Genomic DNA, 23,426 nt, shown 5'->3' with positions numbered 1-23,426 from the left:
GTATATTCGTTTTGGAACTTTAAACTTAACACTAACATTTCTGTGTACAAAAATAGATAATAGTGTGTGTGTGTGTGTATAATATTTTCTGTATATAATGTGTGTATATATATATATATATATATATATATATATGTATTTAGTTTGTTATTTTGGATAAATACCCGTATACATTTTTATTATGTAGAGATGGTGCTGCTTTCACATTAACCCGGTATAATTTAAGAAATATTTGCAGTTAATGTGAGAGAGTTTAGTATTTCATGATGTTTAATATTCTGGAGGAGGGGCATGTCAGTGGTCCACTCCAGACCAGCAGACGGCAAAGATTGAGTTTTCTGTCGCTGGTCGACGAAACGTTTGAGGCGAGGGAGCAGTCCTTTGAAAAAAGCGTTTAATCGGTCACCTGAATGAACAGATATCTTCACCACTTTTCGGACATGTTTCTCGTGCCATACAGTAAGTAGCCAAATCGTTTTTTTTTAACGAATTCTCATATATCTTTAACTTATTTGAACTGCTTTGACATTTTCACCTACACCACACTCTGAATATTGTCTTCTGTGTTGCATCCTTCACAGTGAATGTGGAATTGTGCATTAACTTTTATCTTGCAGTAAGTCTCGTGCTGGCCTCCTTCCAAGTGTTATTTATTTATATATTTTAAATTAGATTTAACGTCTTTTCTGCTGCTTTGTTTTTCTCTTTCTTTAGTTTTTTCTGAACTTTTTTCTGAGTTAATTGTAGTCTTTTGTGTGGAAAGGCACGTCAGTAGTCTTCTTGTTAAGACCCTATCATGCGGTGTAAAGACAATTACAGGGTTTTGAATTTTTTTTCTTTGTGGCCATATTTTACCTTTTATGTTTCTTGACCTCAATATTTAATTGAATTACAGATGGGAAACGCAGTCATTTTTGCTGGTCTTGCATTCTATTCTTCATATATATATATATACATATACATTCATTAGTACAAAAATATGTTTTACAGATTTAGTTTAATGTGGCATGAATTTTTTTTTAGACAAGAAAAGAACTAGCAATTCACAAATTCACCCCTTGGATTCCTCACATGATCACACATCTGGTAGCTGACAGTCCTTGACCTTTTCTATTTCTTGACCATAAATAGATCCATTTTTTTCTTCTTCGATAACTTTTTCTGTACTTTTAGTGATGGTTGTGGAGAGGCCTGACTTTCTGTCAGTATTTATCATCTGGATTACAGGTCTGACTGCTGAGAGGGAATGAATGGATCCTCTATGCTGCAAATTTCTTTGTGTTGGCATAGCAGCAAATACAAGTCTTCTGCAGATCTGAACTAAGTTTTATTGTGTCTGCATTAACAATATGAACACTGACTGATGCAAACAGTGATTTGGGGCAGAGTTCGGTGTTTGAAACATCTACAGGACAGATGCCGAATTTCCATATTCAGATAATGTAATTAAATATGACTTACACCTTCAGTAATTCTAACACTTGTGTTCTTGTTCTCATTTCAGTCTGGTCTGCCTTGATCTTACCATGTGGTGAGTGAGTAACAAAATAGTTATATTGTAGCAGTTTCCCAATATTTTTCATACTATATAAACCCAAATGAATATGTAAAGTAATGTATGTGTATGCCTTTTAGCCTGGGCACAAAACAACATGCCAAGTGTGGTTGTGGAGGCGAGGAACATTACTGTTCCAGCCGGGTCAGATGTTCTTCTGCCGTGTAATAACCAGCGGATGGTTTGGAGGCAGGATCGCCTGCGGGACCGTCAGCGTGTCGTGCACTGGGACCTGATCCGGAACCAACCCGATTACACTGTGGAGCGCATTTTAGATATGTTCTCAGGGGGAACAGAGCGCTTGTACAGCGACTACAACAGGGGCCGAATTACTATTTCAAAGGACGCCTTCAGCGATGGAAATTTCTCACTAGTTATTAATAGTAAGTTAATCCTTTTAGACCATGTCCATGTCACTCTTTTGATTATTTTGTTTGTGATATTTAATACCTTCCATTCTGGTATTGCTGTTTTGTTTGCGCAGATGTGGACGTGAATGATAAAGGTATCTATACCTGCAACCTACATCACCACTATTGCAAGGTCCACCAGTCCATTCGAATCCAGCTCAACGTCACTAAATCACGTAAGAGAAGAAGCCTGACATCTATAGTTTATCTAGCCTTTTTCCACCTCAGAGTAAAAAATTAAGAAATAAAAAAAGTGATTGCGACTTTTTACAGATTTCAGTTGTATGGCAAGATCTGTCAAACGATTCTTCAAAAAAATTCTGCATCTATTCCTTTTTTTTTTTCTTTTTTCAATGCCAGATGGACTTCGAAAAAATTCGAAACAGTGAACATTTCTTTTTCCTAGCTTGTTTTAAACATGTATTTCTGTGTTTTCCTAATCAGTACCTTTACTCCTTTCTTTACATGTATATTTGTGTTTGGGGGAGGAATGTTGCCTGAGAACTATATATACTTCCTGCCTTTTTCTCTCTGTTTACTTTTCTGCTCCATCTTCTCCAGTCTGCAGTGGGAATTTTTCAGCAGTCTTTCCATCTCTCTCTTTGTTTTTCATTTTTGAGCTGTCTAAAATGCCTTTGTCTTTTACTCTTTGTTCAGATTGACTCCCTCCAGTCATTTTGGCTCTGTCATTGCCGTCTCTGTGTTACAAAACACTTGTAAAGATGAGTTTGTACGAGTGAATGTTTTCAACAGAAATGTAGTGAATAGGTCCTAAAGGAGGTGGGGGAGGTTTTATTGGAAGAGTGCTTCATATTTCCTCTGCTTAGCAATCGCTGAGCTCACAAAAGGTCACAACAACGTCTTGCTTTTTTCTGAGGTTTGCAGATTTTACCATCATTGCTCAGAAAATATTCCCCATTTTGCGTTGGTAATGGGCTGTTTTTTGATATGAAAAGTCACATCTGTACAACATCTGGCCTGCTGTAAAATGAAAGCGCAAAGCAGGAATGGTCCGTGTTAGATTCACATCTTCACATGTCTGTAAACATTTTGCCCCACTCCACTGTAAGTAGAAAAAAATGTGGCATGTCAGTCAGCTTATAGATTTAATGTATTGTCTGAATGTGACCTTCTTTTAATTTTTTTTAAATGGGAAGAAAAACTAGCAATTTTTATTTAAAAATATTTATAAATATATTTATTTTTAATTATTTATTAATTTTCCCGTTCTTTTTTATTTCACTCAACATTTGTGATATACCTGTAAATATTTATTTCAGAATTGTAAATGATATATTACAAATGTTTTTAAATTAAATATTGCTATTTTGTAAGGATGTTAAATAATGCAGTTATGTTAACATTTTGAAGCTACATCTGGAGGTTAATGCACATGCAACAGTTTAACTTGGATGAGTTGGAATCCGTGTTGTATCCCAATCCCACTTCTTCCCACTTTTGTTCTCTCCAGCTGTCCTATAAATAATGAACAAAAATGGCATTATAAATAATACACAAAAATGAAGTATGTGTTGTATTCCAATATATTTTGCATTGTTAAACGTAAAAAAACTCAGGATTACACAAATATGACCAGTCTAAGCATGTGTGACTCATTTGGTTCTTCATTGTTCATTGCAATGAGACATACTGACTCATGAAGTAATCATAATGACTGTTAGTTTTAGGATGAAGAAGTCATTTTTTTGTTACTATGCCAAGAACAAGGTTTACAATACTGTAAAACACACAAACAGCAGCATTTAGTGAGTTTGTTTGGTTCTTATAAGTACTACTGACATGCAATCCCTGAAAATATAGCAGATTAAATCTAAATTCTCCCTGTTATTATGGGGCACCTAAACAAGTGGAAAATTTCTCCAGACAGACTGACCATGAAGTGGTGGTATTTCTCTCCGCCTGCACTATCGCTTCCAGTTCTGGTGGTTTGTGTTTTTTTTCTCCATTGCTGTGGCATGACGTCAGGTCTGGAACTCATTACGCCTGTTTTGGCCATTCTGACATGAAACCTGGTCCCTCTCCCCTCTCGCCTGGCAGGCCTGGGTGAAATGGGAAAAACAAACTAGTAATTTGGGCTTTTCTGCTTTGTTTCTTGCCTTTCAGTACACCATAAAGTAATTAAATGTTTTATTCAATCAGATATTTAGGAGTTCTCATTCATCTGGTCTTCTCATGTTTTCTTTTTTCTACTTGGTGAGCAGATACAAACATGGTTGAAGCGCCTCGCATCCTCAATGTAATTTTGCCTGAGAATCAAACTCACCTCTTGCACCAAGTAGGCTACATCCTGGCAATCTTCCTGCTGCTTCTGTTAATGCTCATTGGCATCATTATAACCACGAGGCACTGCAGAAAAAAGGGTAGGATCATGTGGATTAGATAAAGTGATGATTTTATAAACGGGAAAAGAAATATGTTTGGCTTTTTAGTCAAACTGCATGTTGGTCAACTGAAACATTTACATATAAAATGAGTACCTTTGAGATTATTGCCTTGAATCTTACTGAACTTTCCTTTGACATTTCATATTATATCTGATTCAGGGCCTGAGTTTGAGGTTCGAAGGTCTGAGCGGTAAGGATTAAAGAGTTCCAGTTTTGTCATTTCTGCTTCACAGTATCTTATTCAGTGTTTTTGAGTCAAGTAAGATCCACAATAATCATTTTACACTTGCTAAAACATAAAAAGGATAATGTTAGCTTTACTTGGCAGGGGGAGGAGGACATCCATTGAGCTTGATGCCACAGAACTGCAACCCTACAATCAGGAGGACTTGCGACTGGGTAAGCGCAACCACATTTTTCCATGATTTCTCTGAAAGCTAAAATAGGTCATTTAAAAATCAAGACTTTATGAAAATAAAGAGAAAAGACAGATACTATAACTAGTGCTCTGTAAAGTGTAAAGAGGTGTGATTTGGTTTGCAAGAATCCGTGTTTTTTTTCTTTCAATATTCTCAAGTACAATGAATCCTGGATTACATTACATTACCACAGTCTTTTTTTAATTTTTAAATTGGTTAGTTGTTTTTTTGTAACAAAGGGATTTTCCAGTGAAATATATTTTTTTGAAATCTGAGTGTCTCTGAGTGTATTAATAGATGGTGATTTACAATAATTCTTCATGTTTTCATATTTATATCAGCATTTATTGAAGAAATCCTTACATTTTTATTTAGACTACAAGAACAACATAATAAAAGAGAGGGCAGCGGCAAACAACTATCCCTCTCCAGAAGTTATTGATCTAAACCGAGGTAATGTGGACTCAATTAGTGAAATTCGTTCTGGACAACGAGATGCATTGTGATGTATTTACACACTCTTGCTCTGTCTTCCTCTCTCTCACCTAAAGAAACGGAGAGAATGTCATGGAAGTGATTCGTAGCGAGCTGCTGGCTGGTCCAGAGCGTGCTGAATGAGAAGAGATTCAAAGACTTTACATTTACATTGAGAACAGGAATGGAATTACCGACTTTCTACAGCATAATTACTGCTTACATGATCTTATAATACTCAAATTCTGTTGATATTGGTGAGTCAATTTAATTGAAATCTTTTTTTCATAATCGTAGTGTACCATAATGGTAATCTATTGAATTCAAGTTACACATATGTAAAATGTGGGAGAGCAATTTGCTGAATTCAATTTGGTACTCTTCTGTATTAAAATTCTAAATTTAAACATTTCTGTTGAATTGCTAAAATTCTGTGGGGTAGAAACCACTGTAAATGTCTGAATCTGAATGGGAATTTCTTATAAAACTCAGGAAGCAAACAAATAGCTGTGGCTTCAGGTCTAAATAGTCAAACATGGTACACAAGGGAACGTCAAAGGCAATTAAAAGTACTGTTTCTGCTATTCTGATGTGTGTGTATCTATATGTTACTTTTTGTATACATTTTGAGTCCTATTGACCAGGACTTCTTTGGTTCATTGTCTTTTTACAGTGTTTGTTTTACAGCATTATGTGGTACAGTTACAGTTTATTTGCTTTTGCAATATGAGCAAGTCCCATTTATCTCTTTTCCATCATCAACATTTTTTTTCAGCAATTTCATTGGTCAGTGATGTTCATTTGCATAGGTTACTAAGCATTCATGCAGTAGTTTTTATTTGATCTGGAGTGTACATTTATATTTAGAGAGGCAATACATGATCATGTCAGTATAGACTAGAGCAGTGGTGGCGAACTCCGGTCCTGGAGAGCCGCAACCCTGCAGAGTTCAGCTCTAACCCTAATTAAAACTCACCTGCCTGTAGCTTCCTAATAACCGTTCAGACCTTGATTAGCTTGTTCAGGTGTGTTTGATTAGGGTTGAAGCAAAACTCTGCAGGGCTGCGGCTCGCCAGGACCGACGTTCGCCACCCCTGGACTAGAGGACCAATGTACAAATATAATAAAGTTTATTCTTAAATATTTTGTGTAATTAAGATTCATTCTTTCTCATGACATGAAAAAATACTAAATTCACAAAGCTTTTTATTTCTGGTTCTCAGGAGGCTATGTAAGACATTGTACCTCCATTATCTCCCTCTCTACTTGACCAGTGCCCAGTAACAAATGTTCAGATCCACTATGACCAGATTCTGATCGCAATGTCTTAACTGATATCATATGTCCCACAATGCAATATTTAAAACAAGCTAAGTTTTGAACATTTTGTAGTAAAACGTTTTGTTTTACCATAAGTTATGTAACTTTTATGTAAAATAAAAATACAAAATAATAATAATCTAGAAATCTAGTATTTGAATACACTATTGACTAAAATCTTTGCTTTTTCCTATAATTATGGAACACTACGCAGTATACTACATAACTGCATTAGGAAGTTCATTAAAGGGACAGTTCACCCAAAAATGAAAATTACCCCATGATTTACTCACCCTCAACCCATTCACTGCCATTATAAAACTGGGAAGAGCCAGGACATTTCTTTATATAATTGGATTTGTCTGAAAGAAGAAAGTCATATACACCTAAGATGCCTTGAGGGTGAGTAAATCATAGGACATTTTTCATTTTTGGGTGAACTATCTCTATAAGTCCATAAGGGCATCCAACGTCTCCAAGTTATTTACTGTTTAAATGTCAATCAGTGCATTCCAGAAGACAAGAAAATTGGTACTTTAAGAACAAACTGAGCAAAGAGGAAGAATGTTCTTTGCAAAAAGTTGTTTTGATGGACTAAATCCATGAGCCAGTGCCCAGTGGTATCCTTCAGAATACTAAACTCCAATGAGTTGAATACATACAGTAAGTTCACTTTAATTGTTGTGTAAAGTGAGGCAGAGTGTGAAATGTAGATTGTGAGCATTGAGTTTAGCTGGATTCTTTGATTCTAAATGACTCTGACTGGGACCTGGATCTTGCATTACTTTTGGTAGGCTTGTCTTGTTAGTGCTTTCTAAACAACCATCCGATACCTTCGGTCGGAAATACAGGAAGTATAGAGAAGAACAGTGCTGCCCCCTGCTGTTAGAAAAGATATGCTGTAATGATCCAAAATGTCTAACTGGTGCTCATGCTTGCACATCTTCAGAACGTTGTACCTTTGTGTATTTTGTTACACTTTGTGTCTGCTGTGCATCTTCTTTATATGGATATAATGTTGGTGGTGGTTGCAACAAGATGCATTAAACACGACAAAGGGGAATGACTACTAGCTCTAGTTACTTTGCCTCCCATTAAGCTATTGGTCACAGTTTTGCATACATGATACTGGATAATAGTGTTCATTATTTCAACTACTGTTTCCTGTATTATGTATGTGTGAAGACTTTTTTCTTTCTTTCTCCATTTAGGTCTGCTGCATTGCCACATTTATTAAAACTACATAACTTTACGAAATGTTTATAGTAGTTAAACATTTGATATTGTTTTCATTCATTTTATTGTCCATTTATGTTCTATTCAAATTCAGCATTAAAAACGTTTAGAATTTTGCAATATAGCAATAAAATTAATGTAAGAAGTTAATGTTATTCGTAAAAATGCACCTGAGATGATTTATTTTGGGAATGTACACAATTGTTGTAAATTTTGTAGAGGCTGATATGTTTCTCATTGGATTGTGAAACAAATCTAGCATTTATATTTTTCATTTAATTATTAGCCTATAATTGTTTATTATATTCATAAAGTCAAATGGAAAAAAAGCCTGATATATTGCCTATATATATATATATATATATATATATATATATAAAGAACATCAGAGAGATTAAACCGTTGCATAGTTCTGTATTTTTTCCATATATATATATCCCTGTCATGTTTGGTTATGAATTCTTGTTCGTGCAATTTACTTTGTAAATAAATCAATAGTCTTTTGGTGCCTCTAGTTCAAGACAAACGATTTTTGTGATACATCTATATGTAAATCTATAACAACGATGACAGCAGGTCTCTGTTTTGTCATCATAAAATCATATACTTAATTGTATAAACAATATATAAAGAGATATATAAAAAATATATATATATATATATATATATATATATATATATATATATATATATATATAAAGAACATCAGAGAGATTAAACCGTTGCATAGTTCTGTATTTTTTCCATATATATATATCCCTGTCATGTTTGGTTATGAATTCTTGTTCGTGCAATTTACTTTGTAAATAAATCAATAGTCTTTTGGTGCCTCTAGTTCAAGACAAACGATTTTTGTGATACATCTATATGTAAATCTATAACAACGATGACAGCAGGTCTCTGTTTTGTCATCATAAAATCATATACTTAATTGTATAAACAATATATAGACTACTATTTACTGTTTACACCCCCACCCTTTTCTTAGACCTTGTCTACACTGAAAACACGAAAGAAGAAAAAGCATTTCCGCAAAGGTTTATCTTGCAAGGACAAGTACAAGGTACAGTGTTTTACAGCTGTTGGCTTAGTAGAGCCACAGCAGTTCAGTCAAGTCTGTCGCTGACACTGTCTACCGCTAGAGGGCAGCCTATCTCTACGAGAAACCTGTAATGGTAAAATATCCTGAACTCCTGCTCATAGGGACGTGAACAGTCCCTTCCTGTTTTACTGGCGATCAGAGAGAAACATTGACGCCGCGATAGAGACGCGCAAGCTCCCATTATGTCTGGAACCGCTCGCTCCCTTCAAGACCAGGATTTTTGTTTGCCTACGTGAAACCGGCAACCAGCAATGTCGCCTTATAGCGCATAAATGGCACTTGACGAGTCATAGTCTACATATATATTTTGTATCGCGCTGCTACAACCCTTGCTCCTTCTTCTGTCAATGATTGTCCTACCCATATAAGCCTACTCATGGCGGAGACCAAAATCATATACCATATCGACGAAGAAGAAACCCCTTATTTAGTGAAACTGACGGTTTCTCCGGAGAAAGTCACGTTGGCGGATTTTAAAAATGTCCTCAACAACCGTCCGGTCAACAGTTATAAATTCTTTTTCAAATCTATGGATCAGGATTTCGGGTAAGTATTGAGAAATATGATTTTGCTCATATTGGAGTGTGGTTTAGTATTCAACAAGCACGATCACACCCATGATCGACTCAGCATTACGGCAGTCACGTGCCTTATTTACGCTGTCAAACCTGGAAAGCGTTTAGAACGTTTGGTTGTTCGGTGTAACGTTGCTACATTGTTACATTGTTGCTGCTGGCACCTGCTTTGAACCCGTGTTCTAAAGTCTGCGTTCTTGCGCGGGTGCGTGTGCTCGACTCAGAACCCACCATCACTGTGGCAAGCCGCTTTAACATTTACGTTTCGCTTCAAAGTGAAGAAGGAAGTATCAAAGTATTAGGATATCACTAATTATCCTAATTACTAGTAAACATGTATAAGTAAGTGATATAAATGTTAAATTTGTATCTTTTTGAATTCAGATTCACAATATAGCCACATTTGTTTTGCTTTGTTTATACGACTTGCATCCTAATAACGAATTCCCAACTCACAGGTGTTTCCCAAGGTGCACTTGAGGGCAGCGTTATTCCTTACTACCTAGCCTTTTCATTAAGTTACATTTTGTATATACTAAGTAATCCAGTATTGACTAGTATCTTTTCAATTTCAAGTTTCATTTTCACTAGTAATTGGATATTTATTGGACTAATGCTTGTTCCAGTAGTTACTAGCATTTATTTAATCAGTCTCTAGTGATTTTTCAGTACATACTGCTACTTATTCCTTTACTTACATTTTCCCCCAACAGTGACTTGTAGCTTAACTATTGAAACTGGCAACATATTGCAGCTTTTTTCTTTTTCTTTTCCCCCCCACAACAGTTCTAACAGTTACTGGTTTGTATTACTGTCTGAACCGCAGGTGACCATAGAAGTCAGTAACAAAAATATAATTATTATTTTTTTTACCAGTAACGATAGAAGTAATTTCAGTATTAAGACATTCACTATTAAGTGACTAGTAGCCAAAATAATGCCTACTAATATCTGAAGAGGTTCTCAAGTACTAGCGACTAATTGAATAGATTGAATTACACAATTGAAAAAATTAAATAAGTACTACTATCTAGATATTAGTGAAATTGAAAAAGATACTAGTCACTGTCTGATTACAATAATTACTAGTTACATAATTAGTGGTTAAACGGATCGTAGTTGATCCGTGATCCGTACGGACCAAGCCCCACGGTTTGGCACGCATGTGATCCGCGGATTAATTGCAAAATTTAACCATAATAGAGTATAAGTTTATCATTTGTTCGTATTTACCCAAGCAAGCAAATTTTAACAATTCCAGAGAGAAAAGGCGAAAGGGAGCTCGATTCGTTACTCGCGTGCACAGCCGCGCACACGCGCGTTTCAGACGGCGCGCGAACACCGAACTGAATCCTCTGAGCAGACACATACACATAAAATTATGACAAAATACCCATCTCGACAATCATTCAGGTAAACGCAGTCAGTTATGTCTCAAGTGAATGAAAACAGCTGAAAAAGAAATCGGATGTGATGTGTATCATTATATCGGATCCGTGCATCAGGTCTTAAAGGGACAGAGGCCTATAAATACTGCTGCTGTCATTAATGATCATCAAACAACAGAACAGCTGTGATAAAAAATCTATATTTAATTTATACAGTGAACACTATGCAGTGTTATTTTCCCTAATTATTAAATTTCTGTATTTCTGTATTTGAATACTACCAACCTTATTTTATTTGTAACATATTCTGTTGTATTTATCTATGCTTGTAATTTGTGTATTTGTTCTTATTTTTACTTTCTTACTTAATCTAGTAGTATTTGCTGTGGTATCAAAGAAGTACTTTGCTTTAAGTAATAAATGGTAAGCAAGTTAAATTGAAATATTTTTCTTTTCTTGCTGATCCGAAAAATTATCCGATCCGTAGGTCAAAAACCGTAATGTGATCCGAACCGTGAGATTTGTGATCCGTTGAACCACTAAATATAATAAATACTAGTTAGTTTTAATTAATAAATGTTAAATGGCTTGCCACAGCACCACATATGCACTGCAATAGAGCTAATTTAGTCAACTCCAGTGGCATGCTTCAGTTTTCCACATGGTGCAAATATATCATGGTTATATGATAAGTGTATTCTGTTGTAACTCCATTTCACAGTGCTCTGGTTTCCCTTGATTAAATAAATATAATAAATACTAGTTAGTTTTAATTAATAAATGTTAAATGGCTTGCCACAGCACCACATATGCACTGCAATAGAGCTAATTTAGTCAACTCCAGTGGCATGCTTCAGTTTTCCACATGGTGCAAATATATCATGGTTATATGATAAGTGTATTCTGTTGTAACTCCATTTCACAGTGCTCTGGTTTCCCTTGATTTGAAGCTTTTGAAGTTTAGGCCTGGCCTTCAGAGGCATCATACTAGAAAATCTGAACATGACATGACAAAGTCAGCCTGATTTTGAAATGTGACAGCACCTTTCATAACTCTAAAACAAACACACTTTCAATTTAGTTAAAATTAAGTTAAAATTTATTAGAATTACTACCATGTTAGACTGATGTGTCAGATACACTGACCGGTGTTGACCAGATAAAAGGAAGACATCAAACATAATCTTTAAATACAATGAACATCTCACAGGTCCTAATTTGTTCAGACAGCGAACTCATTTGTGTAGCAGAATTTCAGTCATTTTCTGTCACTTTAAAATGACCAATAGACTGAGGTTAGTTGAGGGGAAGTGAGAGACTGTGAACCATCAGCTGTCAGGCAGAGCTGTCACTTTCTAATTTGTCAGTGTCACCCAACATGAATGAATCAGTTGCCTAATATTTCCAAATGGCAAACAGGCTGTCAGGTAAAACTTCAGCTTTCTAGTTTTCTGTGATTGTCAAACATTGTCATTTTGAAATTGAGTCAAATTTGAGAAGTGTTCATAGTCATTCACAATAGGGTCATCTAGTGTTTTAAGTATGAATATTCTAACAATATTGAAGCTGTAGCACAATAATAAGTTTATTCTACAAGAAATTATGTTTTTAAACAGAAGCAGTGCCTGTTATACATATTACTTGCTGTTAAATGTAATTATAATAGCAATAAGAATAGCAGATCATACTTACAAGCTATTCATTTCTCAGTAGTTACTTAAGCAAATACCACATAATCAATTCAGGGTGGCATTGGATTTTTTTTTTTTATTATGGTTGCTGCTATCCATAATAGTACATTATAATATGCTGTCTTCTAACTGGGATTGTCAATTCTGGATGAGTTTCTTTTAAAGTATTTTCCTCAAAAGTCAATTGAACTGACTAAAGGCCTCTTCAGACCAAGAATGATAACTATAGCTATAACAATAACTATATTAGCATCCACACTTTCACACAATACCGTTCTTCTGTTGAGCTGTAATATCTGCTTATATCTAATGTCATTGGTGGATAAATAGATAAAGTTGATCTTGGTTTCCCGTGTTAACTTCTAAGGAGTCTCTGGATTATTTATGTTCAGAGATGACTGTCTCATTTGATCTGAAAAGACACACAAACAGGCACTGATGTTTAGTGACATGTCTAGGATGGAAATGCTCCTCTGCCGTACGAAATGTGGTTATTTCTCACAATTTCAATTTGAAGACATCTTTAATCCCACATAGCTAAGGCTATTAGCCTGCCATTCACCAGACCCTTTTAAACTCACATATGCACCACAACACATGTTGGTGTTCAAGCACGACCTTCCAAAAAAAACCTCAATTTCCTGTTAACATAGGAGAGTTTACTAACAGCATTGCTTTCCTGTTACACCTAGCACTGAGTGCACAGTTGGCCCTAGTGACCGTGAAGTAGATTGCTTGAACAAACAACGCTTGACCTTCAGTGCCAGACTGCTATGGTTTACTAGGTTTTCCTTGGCTACTTTGTTGTGCTAAAATGTGAAGTAGTAGCTTGGGCCTACATATAGGATACTTTGCGTTTGGGCTGTGCGATTTATTGAATCTTAGTTTCAATTTCGATTTTGGCTTTCAATGATTATGAAAAAGCAAAAATCAAGATAAAATGATTATTATTATTTCCTTTAAAGTGGTGCTTTCGTCCTTCCTTAAAAGCCCAAACTTAATTTGCAAACTTAAAGCGTTGTTTTTTAATTTGTGGTTTTTCTCCATTTTATTTGTTCTATTGTTGTTTATTTCCTTCTTCATTTTTTTAATTGTATTACTGACTATTTACACCAAAAAAGATTTTTAAAGGATTTATTTACTTATTTTTGATCAAAATAATCATGATTATGATTTTTGCCATAACCAAGCAGTCCTACTTTGAGGTTCAGTATGCTGGACTACCAAACTATGAGTCACAGCTTGGATCTGGACACATTTCAGAACCATAAATGCATCTCAGTGGGAGTTGATTTATTTTGTGTGCAGCTAAATGCGTTGAACATTATTTTTAGACAGCCTTGCATTGTTCATTCTTCAACCATTCATAAAGCAGGAAGAAATCCAACCAGCAGAAGTCTAGTGAGATCTCAAATGCACAAAAGTGGGCCTCTGTAATGTGGGTTAGTTAACGTTTACATTTACAGATCAGCGATGAGATGAACCTATGAACTCTGGGATGGTGTAGAGACACACTCCTTATTATCACATCATAACTAGCCCAACAGTGTCCAACATAAACATCGCTAATCCCACTATTACTGCCATAGATCCCCACTGTGTGCGTCCTCTGTAATAATAAACAACATTCTGCTGCTTCTGATAATATCTTCTGATATTATCCTCCACAATCTGGTAATACCCCTGTAAACCGGCTTTGAGGATAGACAGCAGCGGCAGACACCCAAACACCATCTCTCTGAGGGCTAATGCATGCCAGTTACCTCCATTTCACTGCTGCTGCTGCGTGTTATTGTTGGATAACATAATCGTAAATAAATCTGATGTGTTCAACAAGATATCAGTGGAGCGTATGAATAAAGACTGGGAGTAATGATCCAGATGGATTTAATTTGCTTTTAAGCAGCCTTTGTTCAGTACACGTTGCGTACAGAGCGCTTGTGTTTTAACAAATGGTTACGCTGTAATGGATTCCTCAGTGTCAGGCCAAGTTGATGTATTTTTTATCAGACCCCCATTGACTTCACAGAAAGACTTCAGTTGTGTTTAATTTTTAAAGTGCTGCTGTCGCGTGTTGTGTGGAGGGATGTGGTTAGTGTTTAACTGGAAGTGATATGGAAGTGGCACTGTTTTTAACAGCTTGTAGGTGAAATAATCTCATGGTCTCATTCACTGACTGATGATCAGGCATTAATTGGACTGAGCTGACCCTCGTCTCGGCCCTCATTGTATGTTATAGGATCATGCTAAGCTGTGCCGCAGCTCACAGATGGAATGATCCCACATCACAGGAAATCCCTGAAGTAGATGAATGATATCATGACCATGTGGTTGCTAGTCAGAAAAGCACTATAGGTTTCTGAATAAGGGCATGCATGGTTATATATTGATTTTCATCTGTTAGATCTCACTGGCAATGCCATCAGTGGTGCTTGCATCACTATTTACTCTTTTCACTAGGCATGGGCCGATTACCGGTTTCAAGGTATACCTCGATTTGAAAATTTCACGGTTTCAAAACCACTAACATTTTCCGTTATACCGTTGCTGCGGTATGCGCTGTTTTTTTAATGTCTCCTCAAAGACTCACTGAAAGTGTAGGAATCCCTCAGGTTGAGTGCAGTGTAGAGAGTAACCCTCCTCCTCCTGTTGGTACGAGCAGTCAGTCACGTTTGTGTATGATGGCCAAAGGAGCTTCCCCTGGAACTTACGCGATCGGCAACTGGATGTTTTTTGTTTTATTGCTGCTCGTCTCTGTTCTGGACTTGCAGAAACTGCGTTGCAATGCAATCATTTTCCAAAATGTAATTTATGTGACAATAAACGCCCATTAACACAGGCCAGAGACACTGAAGACAGACGCTAAGAGAAAAATACTGTAGCAGGCAGATCACTCACTGTTCATGATGCACAAACTATTGGAAGAAAATCTTAAATATTGATTTGGGGGTTTATATGAATGTTTCTGAAGGGAACTGACTGTCTTCAGAAAAGTTTAGATGGTATTTTTTTATAGTCAGAACATTCTGTTTTTGCATCAAATTGGGTTATTATTAAATCCAATTATGTATATGAATTATATAACTAAAATTAAATAACTAATTACAGATTTTAGGTTAAATAAAGATGTCAGCAGTAGCTCTAGCAGCAAATCAACCATCCACATCAAAAGCTGCAGGACAGCCCACAATTCAGCAAACATTTCAGAAACAAATCAAAGAAAAAATAAACAAATACTACTGTTCCAAATAATCTGTATGTTGCTCAGAAATAATAATAAAAAAAAAAGACATTTAAAATAGCACATTTTAGAGCTGTAACAACAATACCGTGATACCGTGAGACTGTGAAATTATTGCTTAAGGTTATCATACCGTCAAAATCTCATACCGGCCCATGCTTACTTTTCACTAACCTTACTTATTAATCTCGGACCGTTGGGGCTATTAATAGGAATTGTACCATAAATTATGTGACTTGCTGAGGAGAGGTGTGCTTTTTATTTTCTAAGCGATCTAACTTAAGATTTTTGCCTGTCGCATAATAAGTGTTATTTTAGGATTATTCATGTACTATAGTATTTCTTAGTATTTTTATATCTTCTTTTAGTAATTTTGTTAGATCATTTATTTGTCATTTTGATTAGCTTTTGCTTTTTTTATTTAATTGTTTATATTTATTTCAGTTTTAGTTACTTAAAAAAGTTTAGTTACTTAAAATTTTTTATTTCAGTTGCCAAGACGACATTTCTATTATTTTTAAGTTAGTTAATCTTTTAATATATATATTTTATTTCAGCTTTATTTCATTTAAATGAAAATATTTCTAATAGTTTTAACTGTAGTTAACAGTAACAGTTCTGGATTAAACTGATTCCTTAGACTTAGACATGAAAAGAGAAACCAGAATATTATAGACATTTGCTGGAGGTTTGACTTGGGCCAGTAAACAACCACCCAGAACACCCTAGCAACTGCATAGCAACATGCAAAAGACCACACAGAACATCTAAGTAACCCATAGCAACAATCTGGCAACCGTCCATAGCAGGCTAGCATCCTGATGGTGAGTTTTGCACAGGCTAGAACCATTCAGATCGTAAATGTTGTATTATCTAGACCTGTATGACTGACTTTCTTCTGCAGAACACAAAAGAAGATATTTAGAAGAATATTTCAGCTGTCCAATTTAAGTCAAATGCATCCAGAAAAACATTGGACCCCACTGACATACATTGCATGGACAGAAAACACTGCAGTATTTTCCAAAATATCTTCTTTTGTGTTACACAGAAGTTGAAATGGCATGAGGATGAGTAAATGACGACAAAACTTTCATCCGGTCTGGGGAACTATCCCTTTAGGAAAGCTTGTTAGCTAGTTTCAAGACATTTAAGCTTAAAGCTGATATTATTACCCAGAAGAACAGATTTCAACTCTGGTGTGTAACCAAAGGCGTTACCTTTCCTCAAGTTTGGACAAACATACTTCCTTATTGCCACCCCCACACTCCTCTGTGTATGTTGCTGTATATTGTAAAGACCTCTTGAAAGGACACAAACACTTCCTAACCATGACTAGAGTTACACCCCAGTTTCCTGTGCTGGGCTCAGGACGCTTGAACAGGCTGCAGAAACTCTCCTTGTTTTGTAACTCTTTCCATAAGACCATGTTATCATCCTTCAGTCCCGCTTAACTCTCCTCCTCGGTCTCACAGCCGTGTGGGTGATGTGACCTGGAAGTTCTGGAGGAGCAGAGAGGAAGACATTATAATTATGACAGGCTGCTGGAATTTCTCAAATCATTATGCTCTGTCAACACATTTTACCACTGCACAATATTGATTTTTATGTTGTGGTCAGAATATGATTACTGATATTACATCTATTCTTCATTTATTCATTTAGCAGATGCTTTAATCCAGCAGTTCATCTTAAAGAGACAACATAGACAACAAGTAACATAAGAAGTTAACAAAGGTTTAAAATAGTTAGAAATTGTTAAAAAAGTACAAACTAGTACATGACATAAACCAGAGAGGAGGATGCTGCATAGAGCTGTGCAGTCATGACATCAGTCTCTAGGCCAACCCATTTGTTCCCTCAGGAACTTCTAATGGGTTTTTAGAGTGGTTGTGTTCAATTTATGATTAAAATAAGATCCGTGGTTAACATTACTTGAAGACACTCTTCATGTCATAATCTACAACATGCACTCATACCTTAAATCTGAACTTTGAAACCTTTCTCAGATGTTTCTCCAATGAGACAATTGTTGACATATTTGTTGTTTAGTATTTGAAGAATTTGAGAAATGTTTGAATTCATGTTGATCCGTCACTTTTGATTGCAGGTGTTAAGCTTTTGGGATCTTTTTTGGGTTGGGAACAGAGGAAAAATTACCAGAACCAAATGTTTTTTTTAGTTTCATATACAGCACGACAAGTGTGGTCTGATTCCCGAACAAATGACTCTTTTTAATGTACCAAATATGTGTGTTTTTTTTGTTTTTATAAATCAAACAAAAACAGCACAACCAGTGTAGTGCAATTCTTGAACTAATGTCTCTTTAGGAGCCAGTTCTTTTTAGTGAATCAAACAAATACAGAGTATCTAGTGTAGTCTGACTCTTGAACAAATTAATCTAATAAACTGGTTGCAAATGCAGCACAGCCATTGTAGTCCTATTCTTGAACAAATTACTTGTATGATCTGGCTCTTTTTTTAGTGAATCAGTAGCTTTCAGTATGACCAGTGTAGATAGATTTCCAAACAAATGACTCTTATAACTGGTTCTTTTTAGTAATTAAAAAAATTACAGTGCACCCAGTGTATTCTGAATCCTAAACGAAAGAATCTTCTGAATTCTAGTGAATCAAAAACACACCGTAACCAGTGTAGTTCAATTTGTGATGACTCTTTAAGAGCCGGTTCTTATGAATGAATCAATGACAATTATGAATCCGTCAGAGAAGTTTAACACTCACTTACTGAAGAGCAAGTGGTTATATGTTGTACAAGTTAGCTTGTGAGAAATCACTGTAACTTTAGTGGTTGTTCATATGCGAATATGTTTTAATAGGTATATTTTATTAGGTCAATTACTGGATTGCAATTAGTGGAGCCTTAAAGGATTTTGCCAGTCTCGTGTGGTTTGTTTGTGTGTCTGGGACTAGGCCTGTGCACAGTGACAGGAGACCAGCAGGTGTGTGACTGCTGAACCTCGACTAGGAGGGTTAAAGTGTAACTGTGGTATTTATGTAGGGAATTTACAGCCTGGGATGGACACCCTGCTAACACACTCACTTACTCTATTAATAACCTCCTGTGCCCTGACACCCTTGCTGCACCTTTCACACATATACATATACGTTCAAGTGTGGGCACATTTATATGTACAGACCCTCAACATTCATAAACGCTCACACACTTAGAGAAACATTAGATCTACATTTATACTAAGCCACTGTATCAGTCCAGCAACAGCAGTTTTAGTAGGTAATCTGGAACGTGCATGAGGTACTAATGAGGCCCGTTGTAAAACTGAGTAGATTTTAACAGAGTAGTCGGTCAACAGGGGCGTTCAGCATTCTCATCGTGAGCAGCCAGCAGTTGCGAGCTAAGTGGAAAATTCCGCTGTTTGATCGTGACATGCTTTCAGTATGCCTCAGCTTTTGCAAATAGATGGAACACTGGTGTGCAATCCTGGGTGCTGGTCTCACAGACTCCCTAACAGTTTGTGTTCTTTCCCCGCAGGGTTGTCAAAGAAGAAATCTCTGATGATAACGCCAAGCTGCCCTGCTTCAACGGCAGAGTGGTGTCCTGGGTAAGTAAGACGGATGGTGCCCTCCTCTCTGTATTGGACAGATTGTGACGTTACGAAATATTAGTGTATCAATGCTGCTGGAAAAAAAACAGCTTAAAACAGGCTAAGTTATTTTTTATAAGTCTCTCAGGCCAGTCTGTTGGCTAGTTTTAGGGAAACCAACACAGAGAACAAATTCCTGAATGAATGATTCTTATGAGCTGGTTCTTTTTAGTGAATCAAACAAATACAATGAAACCAGTGAAGCCTGATTCCTGAACATGTGATTCTTGTGAACTAGTTCTTTTAAGTGAATAAACCAATAAAGCGCAACTAGTGCAGTCCGATTATTGAACGAATGTGTCTTATAAACTGATTCATTTTAGTGAATAAACCAATACAGCGTGACCAGTGTATTCTGATTCTTGAATCAGTGTCTCTTATGAACCAGCTCTTTTTAGTGAATCAAAAAAATAGATAAATACCAGCTTGGTTAGGCTGGGAGACCATCTTAAACCAGTTAAGACCAGAAGACCAGCATTCTTAATACAAACTATTGTATTGTTGTGTGTGTGTTCGTTTGGCCATTTACAGCTCGTTGTAGAATGTGTTTGAACTCAGATTGCAGGATGCCCGTGGGGGCTGGTTCTAATCTTCTTTGACGGCGAAGAACCATTTGGCAATTTAAAACCCCTATACAACGTAACATCTCTGACCAGAACTGTAATTTATATGCAAATGTCAAAAGGCTAAAAGGGTCTTTTAAGCCATAAACCGTCCAACGCTCATGCATGATCCTACGCAGGCGCTACATAAACAGTGCTTGTTGTTTATACAAATTATGTTTATACTTTGTAATATTTGATTAAAATGTTAAACTTGCTCTGCCTCTGAAACTTACCTTTTTGTGTGATGACACCAAAACCTTGTGATGCCGGCTCAACATTGTGATGTCTGTCAGCCATCGGTGATGGATGATGGCATCGTCTATCGGCCCAACCCTATTAAACATGCCACATTACAGAAGTAAACTGGATTGAAATCTGAATTAAACTCTTTATTTTATTTTTGTTTTTGACTTTATTTTTATGAGTAAACTTCATACAAATACAATATTTTAAATATTTACATTTGATAGTGGCAGCAAAAGCAAGGAATAATAATGAATCTGATAATTGCCTCTAAAATACACATCTACATTCCTACAAGCAGGTGTTATACCCATAGTGTTGTGTAGAGTTGATGTGAGGTGCAAAATACAGGTTAGTGGACTCCAGCGAGCCTCCAGCTGCAGAGAGCTGCACAGACATGCTGTGATACATGACATTGAGCTGTGCTGCACTAAAATATGTGCTTCACCGCCTGCTGTCCAAACACTGAGACCTTCAGTATATCATAACATGATCACTGCTTTAACACTTTACCACATCATAAGTAACCTTTTTTGTCTCTGATAGAATAAGGTGGAGTCGTTGGACCACTTATAGAAATATTTGCTATTCTATTGCATGAAATTTAACTGGACCAATCTGAATGGTCTTGTGTGATTTGAGCAAAGTATGCCTCAATACTGATACCATAATGGTCATATTTGATTGCTGATTTGAAATTGTCGCCCAGGGCCTTTATCAAGAAGCCTGCCAAGTGAACTGACTTGCTTTAAAGGGTCCATGTATCACTCTCTTGTCTGCTCAAACAAATACACTCTCTTCTCTTCCTTCCTTCTTCTACTTATTTATGCAGGGCTAGTAGTTAGTCTGGAGAGTTTCTTCCTGAAGCCTTTGTGGGTAATTCTATGTGTGTGTGTTTGGCTTTAGTTGGTGTTGGCTGAAGGCACACACTCGGATGGCGGATCTCAGTGCACAGAGAGCCACAAAGAGCTGCCACCACCCTTGGAGCGAACTGGAGGGATTGGAGATTCCAGACCCCCCTCTTTCCAGTGAGTAATGCCGTGCAAATAATTTGTCTGACATTTAATACTCACTTTTTAGGCCCGTAGTACACCATTAAGGTCTTATAAGGACACGTCCTGTTATAACCTGATGTACGACAAATAAAGATAATGAAATGTATAAATTTAGGTCAAAGGGTCAAGTTCTTCCTGTTGGTATTTTATATTTTATACGATCCTTTGAATATGCATGAGATGCATGTGCACATTTGAATCATTATACGTTTTCAAACATACACTACCGTTCAAAAGTGTGGGGTCAGTAAGGATGCATTAAATTGATCAAAAGAGACAGAAAAGACATTTACATTGTTTTGTTTCAAATAAATTCTGTTCTTTTGAACTTACTTTTCATCAAAAAGTCACTGACGACTGGAGTAATGGCTGTTGAAAATTCAGCTTTGCCATCACAGGAATATGTTACATTTTAAGCCATATTAAAATATAAAATGGTAATAATATTTCACAATATTACTTTTTAACTGTATTTGTGTTTGGTGATATAAATACAGCCTTTGTGAGCATAAGATACTTAATCTTAGTGAGCCCAAACTTTTGAATGGTAGTTTTTTAAGATATATATATACAGTATATATAATCTTAAAAAAACTACCATTCATATATATATATATATATATATACACAATCCCAAACACACCGCCCGGGCAACGAATGAGTGGCTTCGTAAGAAGCATTTCAAGGGACTGGAGTGGCCTAGCCAGTCTCCCGATCTCAACCCCATAGAAAATCTTTGGAGGGTGTTGAAAATCCGTGTTGCCCAGCGACAGCCCCACAACATTACTGCTCTAGAGGAGATCTGGATGGAGGAATGGGCCAAAATACCAGCAACAGTGTGTGACAACCTTGTGAAGACTTACAGAAAACGTTTGACCTCTGTCATTGCCAACAAAGGGTATATAACAAAGTATTGAGATGAAATTTTGTTATTGACCAAATACTTATTTTCCACCATAATTTGCAAATAAATTCTTTAAAAATCCTACAATGTGATTTCTGGATTTTTTTTTCTCATTTTGTCTCTCATAGTTGAGGTATACCTATGATGAAAATTACAGGCCTCTCTCATCTTTTTAAGTGGGAGAACTTGCACAATTGGTGGCTGACTAAATACTTTTTTCCCCACTGTGTATATATATATATATGTATATATTGATTGTTTAAAATGATAAATATTCACTGTATTTCCAGCCTTTTAATAGGTCTTTTTTTCTTCAATACAATCTCTGGACAGTTTAAAGGGGTCATATGATGTTGCTAAAAAGAACATTATTTGGTGTAATGAAATGTGTTTATGTGGTTTAAGGTTAAAAAAACACATTATTTTCCACATACTGTACATTATTGTTTCAACTCTATGCCCCGCCTTTCTGAAACGCGTCGATTTTTACAAAGTTCATCAGTCTGAAATGCGAGGTGTGCTCTGATAAGGCCGAATACCTCAAGCGTGTGACGGAAATGTTACGCTCTTTACCATATTGTGATACCGTGTCCCGGCTGGAGCAACGAGACAAAAACATTAAAACCCATTATAAACGAGGCATTTGTTGCATCCAGTCGGGACATAATTACGGATTATGATGATTTATACTGTCTTTTTTACGTGTTGCGTTGCATCGCGCCGCGTAAACATAAAACCATGTCTGCATTTGTGATCAGAGAAATTACAAACAAGGATCGCTACTCTACACTGCTCAAAACTCGCATTTGAATCATCAGTATTCTTTAAATATAAAAAACGTACTTACAGTCTGTGAGTCAGAACAGCCAGCACTGTAGTCTACTCTCCCAGGATCAGGAAACAGTCCTCCATAAAATGCGCTGCACACATCTGAATATTTGGGTTGAACTGTTCTAGAACAGTGTTGTAAATACAACTTAACCACTGATTTCTAGTCGTGTCCTCTTTTGGAAGGCCAAACAAAGTAGTTTTGCTTTTACAACAAAACACACAGCGTCTCACATGGCGGGCTTGAGTGAGCAGCGGCGGGTGGGCTCGAGAACGGCATGGCCGGTGGATTCGACTGTTGGGCTTGCGGCAACCACATGTGACGACCCCGGGCTGGACTCCGCTTCGCC

At 36.4% G+C, this 23,426-nt stretch overlaps 2 protein-coding genes across 2 annotated transcripts in view; both read left to right on the top strand.

Moving 5' to 3' along the window:
* The first annotated feature begins 351 nt into the window (after window positions 1–351).
* LOC107586548 (matrix-remodeling-associated protein 8-like) lies at window positions 352–6,226 on the top strand. Its single transcript, XM_016273971.1, has 9 exons — window positions 352–459; window positions 1,505–1,531; window positions 1,636–1,938; window positions 2,040–2,141; window positions 4,188–4,346; window positions 4,530–4,560; window positions 4,699–4,769; window positions 5,165–5,242; window positions 5,341–6,226. The coding sequence occupies exons 1-9, from the start codon at window positions 411–413 to the stop codon at window positions 5,364–5,366; spliced, it is 846 nt and encodes a 281-aa protein (XP_016129457.1). The 5' UTR covers window positions 352–410; the 3' UTR covers window positions 5,367–6,226.
* A 2,785-nt stretch (window positions 6,227–9,011) lies between these two features.
* LOC107586546 (segment polarity protein dishevelled homolog DVL-1-like) overlaps window positions 9,012–23,426 on the top strand; it is a 36,266-nt gene continuing 21,851 nt past the window's right edge. Inside the window, exons 1-3 of the mRNA XM_016273970.1 lie at window positions 9,012–9,467; window positions 19,330–19,399; window positions 21,196–21,317. Coding sequence (XP_016129456.1) covers window positions 9,298–9,467; window positions 19,330–19,399; window positions 21,196–21,317 — 362 coding nt within the window. The 5' untranslated portion in view covers window positions 9,012–9,297. The remainder of the gene's footprint in view (window positions 9,468–19,329; window positions 19,400–21,195; window positions 21,318–23,426) is intronic.

This window comes from Sinocyclocheilus grahami, unplaced genomic scaffold, assembly GCF_001515645.1.
Source record: "Sinocyclocheilus grahami isolate Dianchi unplaced genomic scaffold, SAMN03320097.WGS_v1.1 scaffold83.1, whole genome shotgun sequence".
In the NCBI taxonomy this organism is placed as follows: Eukaryota; Metazoa; Chordata; class Actinopteri; order Cypriniformes; family Cyprinidae; genus Sinocyclocheilus; species Sinocyclocheilus grahami.
Note: the sequence above shows the minus strand (reverse complement) of the source record. Positions and strands in the feature narration are given on the sequence as shown.

What these genes read in the sequence shown, in the direction of transcription:
- LOC107586548 (XM_016273971.1), top strand. Translation starts at nt 411, where the DNA reads ATGAACAGATATCTTCACCACTTTTCGGACATGTTTCTCGTGCCATAC. An exon ending in GCTCAACGTCACTAAATCAC is followed by an intron (nt 2,142 to 4,187) that starts GTAAGAGAAGAA and finishes CTTGGTGAGCAG; the next exon opens with ATACAAACATGGTTGAAGCG. An exon ending in AGTTATTGATCTAAACCGAG is followed by an intron (nt 5,243 to 5,340) that starts GTAATGTGGACT and finishes TCTCACCTAAAG; the next exon opens with AAACGGAGAGAATGTCATGG.